At 44.1% G+C, this 7,156-nt stretch overlaps 1 protein-coding gene across 7 annotated transcripts in view; it reads right to left on the minus strand.

Annotated features, from left to right (window-relative positions):
* LOC139550306 (myomegalin-like) overlaps positions 1-7,156 on the minus strand; it is a 121,410-nt gene that overhangs the window by 23,844 nt on the left and 90,410 nt on the right. For all 7 annotated transcript variants that reach the window (XM_071361121.1, XM_071361122.1, XM_071361117.1 and 4 more), the window contains 5 exons: positions 5,642-5,823; positions 5,089-5,404; positions 4,391-4,595; positions 1,644-1,760; positions 1,138-1,403 (listed from right to left, as the gene is read on the minus strand). In XM_071361121.1, coding sequence (XP_071217222.1) covers positions 1,138-1,403; positions 1,644-1,760; positions 4,391-4,595; positions 5,089-5,404; positions 5,642-5,823 — 1,086 coding nt within the window. The remainder of the gene's footprint in view (positions 1-1,137; positions 1,404-1,643; positions 1,761-4,390; positions 4,596-5,088; positions 5,405-5,641; positions 5,824-7,156) is intronic.

Here is a 7,156-nt window from a genome sequence, read left to right on the forward strand (position 1 = left end):
AAAAAGAAAATCCATAGGCCTAACGGACACATGATCAAACTTGCACACCTTTCATAGACTTAAAGGGGCAATCTGTAGTTGCTACATACATTTTTTTAAACTAATAAATTATATATATATATATATATAGCCATTGATTCTTGAAGAATATAACTTAGAAATCCCTCATGAGCTTAGTTCAACTGTCACACTTCATGATAACCCAAAATATAACCATGTTTTATTTCAATGTTTGTAAACATTGTAAATGTAAACAAACACTGTATAGCCTCATAACATGGCTAAAACAATAATTTTTATATAATGGATGGTCAGTCCTTAGCTCTGTCTATTAATCTGAGAGTGGTTTCATTTCTCCAGGCCCATCCCTCAGCTTTTTACCAAAATAGAGGCGGGGCAATGATTTTGTTATTGTTTCATCTGTGGATTTTCCCTTTAAACAGCTGCATATTATCAAGATATCAAAGTGTCACCAACAAAAAGGTAAACAATAGGCCTATAGAAAATGCAGGATATGACATAACTTTTTCACATGTAAATAGCACCTATTCAGTAGTGCTCAAAGCATGCCATCCCATGAGCTCAGCATTTATTTTTCAACTCAAATCAATGAGCCCAATCAGTCCTCCATGACAACAAAATCATAAACAACAGAGTAGGGCTGTTTAATAAATCCTTAGTTTTGAGGTCCTGCTCAGGTTAAACAATTTGGCTAATCTATACTTCCATATTTCCAAGTCCTATTCTTGAAGATCAAGGGGTAAAACATTTATTGGAATGACTGGAATTCTGATAGACTTTGGTTTTGATGTAGTAGAAAGCGATGGGTTAGAAGAAGCCTACATAACCAACCTACAAAGTAAAATTTTAAATCGATATATGGCCAGCTACGTAAACTTTAACATTGATTTATCCTGCAATAGATGTCGTTCAATAGGTAACATACATTTTTGTTTTCTTCTATAGCCTCTTAAGCGGAAAGTAATCTAAAAGTAACGGAATGTAATCAAATTACGTTACTGAGTTTGGGTAATCCAAAAGTTATGTTACTGATTCCAATTTTGGACAGGTAACTAGTACCTGTAACAGATTACATTTAGAAAGTAGCCTACCCAACCCTGTATGTATATGATGTACCTTGCGCGGGGTGCGTTCCAGACTGGATGCGTAGTCACTGGTGGTGGATAGTGAACGCACATGTAGCTGCAACCCACGAATCACCTTGTGGCAGCGGGTCAGCTGAGAACGCAGGTCCAGGACCAATTGCTGTAAGGATCCTGCCCCTGGCTCCTCGCCTTCATCAAAAGCTCCGCCCACACTCCCATCGCCATGGAACCAAACTCCGGCGCTCTCGTAGTCCTGCCGGTGGCTCAGTGACGTACACATCTCCAGATCATCAAACTCTAGGGTGTATAGATCAGCACACCGGACACAGGTAAGGTAAAGTGACAGGTGAGATGGGAATGAGAAGTGATGCAGGTACTGCATTGTGAGATGTTAGGTACAGTAGATGTCTCAAGTGACAAACTGAAATAGAAGCAGTGAGAGGTGACACTGTCAGAGAGGTGTAACGGGAGAGAGGCGATAGGTAAGATAGGAGTGAGAGAAAAGACGGGAGACAGGGAAAGGCACAGCTAAGTTACCTGGGCTGCTGGCATCCTCTCTCTCTGCCTCGTTCTCACTACGGCCACAGGTCTCATAGCCCAGGTCCTGCAGGTCCACCTGGACCTGCTTACTGTCCTGCTCAACTGATGTCTCTGCTGAGAAAGACAAAGGGAGAGAACCATTACAATCATTGAATAAATTACATTGAGTGATTCAATTAACTGTGTGTGTGTGTGTTTGTGTTCTGTATCTGTATATGTGTTCTGTGAATCTGTATGTGTGTTCTGTGTATCTGTATGTGTGTTCTGTGTATCTGTATGTGTGTTCTGTGTATCTGTATGTGTGTTCTGTGTATCTGTATGTGTGTTCTGTGTATCTGTATGTGTGTTCTGTGGATCTGTATGTGTGTTCTGTGTATCTGTATGTGTGTTCTGTGTATCTGTATGTCATGACTCTCCTGGTTGAGGAACCAAGGCCTTAGATCAGCTTGGCAAATGGCTGACAGATAGCCAGACCCCCCTCTCCCATAGGAGAGGAGACGAGGGAGACAGGGGGGGGGGGGGGGGTGCCAATCATAAATATTATGCAGCAGAGAACCCTTTCCTGCTCTTCAGTATCAACCAAAGGAATGCCCTTTGTCTCTAGAGAGACTGTTGCCCGCCCAAAAACTCTAACGTCCAAAGAGTGAACTTTAGAACAATATTTCTGAGATAGGAATGTTAAGAATGGTCAGTGGGGATCTAAAGAATAACAATGTCATATTGCTTTTCAGTTATTAGTTATTAAAAACTGTATGAACCAAATACTGTAACTTAGGAAGGAAACACATTCTAGCTTTCAAGTTTTCATCCAATATGATGTTAATACAATATGAAGAACGATGAGACTATTTTTGTTAAGATATTAATGTGGTTTTAGTTTTCTAACGAGATCATAGTTTTCATGTCCTTTTGCACATTAACTAAGCCACGCCCCGAATGAGGTCAGAAGAGCATGTCAGTGTGATGGAACCGCCCTATTTGACCAGAGTGCTTAAAAAGGACTCGCAAAGAATTAACATACCAGACCAGCAAACGTGAAGCTTGAGTTAAACGTTTCAAATGGTTGAAACTCTAAGACCAGAAAACGTGTAGCTGTGGCTACATGGCTAAACATGGTTAGAACTTTGAAACTCCACACGAGGTGAAGAAGATAAAGAATAGGCCTTAACATTGCCAGTCTGCAGCTGGGTATGTAAAAGTGGTCCTAGAACTTTGACTAAAGACATGAGGTGGGGAGGAAGTAAATCCCATATCAGACAACCATTGGTGCATCTGAAGATCTGTTCTATTTGAACACTCCACTACAAGACCAAGACAACTACGAAGGACATTGTGACCTCTGGTGGACAACCAGAGCCTTACACCCATCGAGCCCTTCCCATAGAAGGACTGATTGTTTTCAACAGAGACGATGAACAAAGACATCTGCATGTAAATACATTACATTTCTTACCCAAACGGGCGGTGGAGATGGTAACTCTATAAATAACTTATCTCGTGGTGCCCCAAATTCCTAATGAGTTCATTGTTACATGATTAATTTAATCTGGTAACAATTAAACATAGTTAGTTGATTTGATAAACATATCTGTGTGTGTTCTGTGTATCTGTGTGTGTTCTCTGTGTGTGTGTGTGTGTGTTCTGTGTGTGTGTGTGTGTGTGTGTGTGTGTGTGTGTGTGTGTGTGTGTTCTGTGTATCTGTGTGTGTTCTGTGTGTGTGTTCTGTGTATCTGTGTGTGTTCTGTGTATCTGTGTGTGTGTGTGTTCTGTGTATCTGTGTGTGTTCTGTGTATCTGTGTGTGTGTGTGTTCTGTGTATCTGTATGTGTGTGTGTTTGTTCTGTGTATCTCTGTGTGTGTGTGTGTGTGTGTTCTGTGTATCTGTATGTGTGTGTGTTCTGTGTATCTGTGTGTGTGTTCTGTGTATCTGTGTGTGTTCCCTCTGTGTGTGTGTGTGTTCGGTGTATCTGTATGTGTGTGTGTTCCGTGTATCTGTGTGTGTGTGTGTTCCGTGTATCTGTGTGTGTGTTCCCTCTGTGTGTGTGTGTGTGTTCTGTGTGTGTGTGTGTGTGTGTTCGGTGTATCTGTGTGTTCTGTGTATGAGTGTGTGTGTGTTCTGTGTGTGTGTGTGTATGTGTGTTCTGTGTATGAGTGTGTGTGTGTGTGTGTTCTGCGTGTGTGTGTGTGTGTGTTCTGTGTATCTCTGTGTGTGTGTTTGTGTTTTGTGTATGTGTGTGTGTTCTGTGTATCTGTGGGTGTGTGTGTGTGTGTGTGTTCGTGTATCTGTGTGTGTTCTGTGTGTGTGTGTGTTCTGTGTGTGTGTGTGTGTGTGTGTGTTCTGTGTATGAGTGTGTGTGTGTGTGTGTGTGTGTGTGTTCTGTGTGTGTGTGTGTGTGTGTGTTCTGTGTATCTGTGTGTGTGTGTTTGTGTTTTGTGTATGTGTGTGTGTTCTGTGTATCTGTGTGTGTGTGTGTGTGTGTGTGTGTGTTCTGTGCATCTCTTTGTGTGTGTGTGTGTGTGTGTTTGTTCTGTGTATCTCTGTGTGTGTGTGTTCCGTGTATCTGTGTGTGTGTATTCTGTGTATCTGTATGTGTGTGTGTGTGTTGTGTATCTGTATGTGTGTGTGTGTGTGTGTGTGTGTGTGTGTGTGTGTGTGTGTGTGTGTGTGTGTGTGTGTATGTGTGTGTGTGTGTGTTCTGTGTGTGTGTGTGTATTTATGTTTTCAGCATATGCAAGATGACTCACTGAGTAGTTCCCTGTAGTCTTTGAGTTGTTCAGCCTGTGCATGTACTGTGGCCTCAGACACCATGAGTCTCTCCTGCAGCTCTCTGCTCTCCTGTCTGCTCAGCGCCAAATCAGAACGCAGATGCGCCGCCTGCTCACGGAGACCCGCATCCATATGCTGCCAGAACCCGCCCACATCGCCGGTGAAATCATCAGATTCAGCCTCCTATAGGGCACAAGACAAAACAATGGTGTTAAAAAAGGGAAAAATTCACTTTTATATGACTAGGAAAGACCATTATGGTCCAACTGTTGTTATATCACGAGCTAAAATAAAGATCCCGGAAGCAGCAAACGGAGATCGGACACCTTCCTATTCATTATGGAACAAAAACATTGACATGTAGAGTAGAAGAAGTGTGAATATGTCCTGCGTTCCCGAAAGCACATGCAGCAGCAACACAGAACACTGCTTTCCTCTGGTCTCTTTGGCCTGAAACCCAGGAGCAGCAGCTGCCCAGAGGCAGTCATGATGCTTATATAAACTATCAGCCCTACATAGACTGCTCTAGCTACACCAACACAGAGATATGAGGAGAGAGGGGGAGGAAAATAGACAGAGAAAGAGGGAGGGAGAGAGAGAGAGAGTAAGGGAAGAGAGAAAGAGGTTTACACTATTCTGGCATAGACTGGTTTAGGGTAGAGGAGTGTATGTGTACCTTCTCTGTTTGGTCTGGCTGGTGATGGGAGAGGAGGGTCCCCAGGTCTAGGGAGTGAGGTCTGGTATACTGTCTGTTCCCCCTCCCCTCTCTCATCCTCACTGCTGGGGGGCCATGGTTGCCCTGGGTGGGTACAACTGCTGATTGTGCCTCCTCCTCTTCCTCCTCCTCCTCTTCCTCCTCCTCCTCTTCCATCTCCTCCTGTCCCCATCCTTGGCACATGTCTGTTGGATCCTCCAGAGTTCCTAGACCCTCTAATCGCCCTTGGGTCTCTTTCAGGGCTGCATTCTCTTGTTGTAGCCTCTGCAGTGTTGTCCTGCAAGAAATAGACACCAGAGGATTCATGATTAACAACCACATCAACAACCACAACAACAACCACCACATCAACAACAATGGCTGCAACGACAATCAGACGGTGAGCCTTTGACTGTGCTTCTTGTAGGTAGATGTTGTACATGATCTTGGCTAGGGCTACACTATAGACCATTTAATGTGTACCACAGGGAGACACTGAGATAAGTAGGTGGGTGGGTACTGTGTAGGTACATACCTCATCTGGGCTAGGGAGGAGCAGCCGGTGGTCTCCAGCTGTGTTCTCATCTCCTCCACTTCTTCTTCTAGTGCCCTCTTCTGTTCAGCCAGCTGCTGTCCCTGCCCCTCTGCCCCCTGGGACAGCGCTCCGCTCAAAGGTCCTCCAGACAGCACCCCCTGCCCACATGCCACCACAGAGTTCTGGACACGAAAGAAAGGAAAAGTGAAGGGTAAAAGAGAGAGAGGGGAAGACAGGTAATAAGAGAGAGGGGAAGACAGGTAATAAGAGAGAGGGGAAGACAGGTAATAAGAGAGAGGGGAAGACAGGTAATAAGAGAGAGGGGAAGACAGGTAATAAGAGAGAGGGGAAGACAGGTAATAAGAGAGAGGGGAAGACAGGTAATAAGAGAGAGGGGAAGACAGGTAATAAGAGAGAGGGGAAGACAGGTAATAAGAGAGAGGGGAAGACAGGTAATAAGAGAGAGGAGAAGACAGGTAATAAGAGAGAGGGGAAGACAGGTAATAAGAGAGAGGGGAAGACAGGTAATAAGAGAGAGGGGAAGACAGGTAATAAGAGAGAGGGGAAGACAGGTAATAAGAGAGAGGGGAAGACAGGTAATAAGAGAGAGGGGAAGACAGGTAATAAGAGAGAGGGGAAGACAGGTAATAAGAGAGAGGGGAAGACAGGTAATAAGAGAGAGGAGAAGACAGGTAATAAGAGAGAGGGGAAGACAGGTAATAAGAGAGAGGGGAAGACAGGTAATAAGAGAGAGGGGAAGACAGGTAATAAGAGAGAGGGGAAGACAGGTAATAAGAGAGAGGGGAAGACAGGTAATAAGAGAGAGGGGAAGACAGGTAATAAGAGAGAGGGGAAGACAGGTAATAAGAGAGAGGGGAAGACAGGTAATAAGAGAGAGGGGAAGACAGGTAATAAGAGAGAGGGGAAGACAGGTAATAAGAGAGAGGGGAAGACAGGTAATAAGAGAGAGGAGAAGACAGGTAATAAGAGAGAGGGGAAGACAGGTAATAAGAGAGAGGGGAAGACAGGTAATAAGAGAGAGGGGAAGACAGGTAATAAGAGAGAGGGGAAGACAGGTAATAAGAGAGAGGAGAAGACAGGTAATAAGACAGAGGGGAAGACAGGTAATAAGAGAGAGGGGAAGACAGGTAATAAGAGAGAGGAGAAGACAGGTAATAAGAGAGAGGAGAAGACAGGTAATAAGAGAGAGGGGAAGACAGGTAATAAGAGAGAGGGGAAGACAGGTAATAAGAGAGAGGAGAAGACAGGTAATAAGAGAGAGGGGAAGACAGGTAATAAGAGAGAGGGGAAGACAGGTAATAAGAGAGAGGGGAAGACAGGTAATAAAGAGAGAGGAGAAGACAGTTAATAAGAGAGAGGGGAAGACAGTTAATAAGAGAGAGGGGAAGACAGGTAATAAGAGAGAGGAGAAGACAGGTAATAAGAGAGAGGGGAAGACAGGTAATAAGAGAGAGGGGAAGACAGGTAATAAGAGAGAGGGGAAGACAGTTAATA

The sequence above is a fragment of the Salvelinus alpinus genome, chromosome 23 (assembly GCF_045679555.1).
Source record: "Salvelinus alpinus chromosome 23, SLU_Salpinus.1, whole genome shotgun sequence".
NCBI lineage: Eukaryota > Metazoa > Chordata > Actinopteri > Salmoniformes > Salmonidae > Salvelinus > Salvelinus alpinus.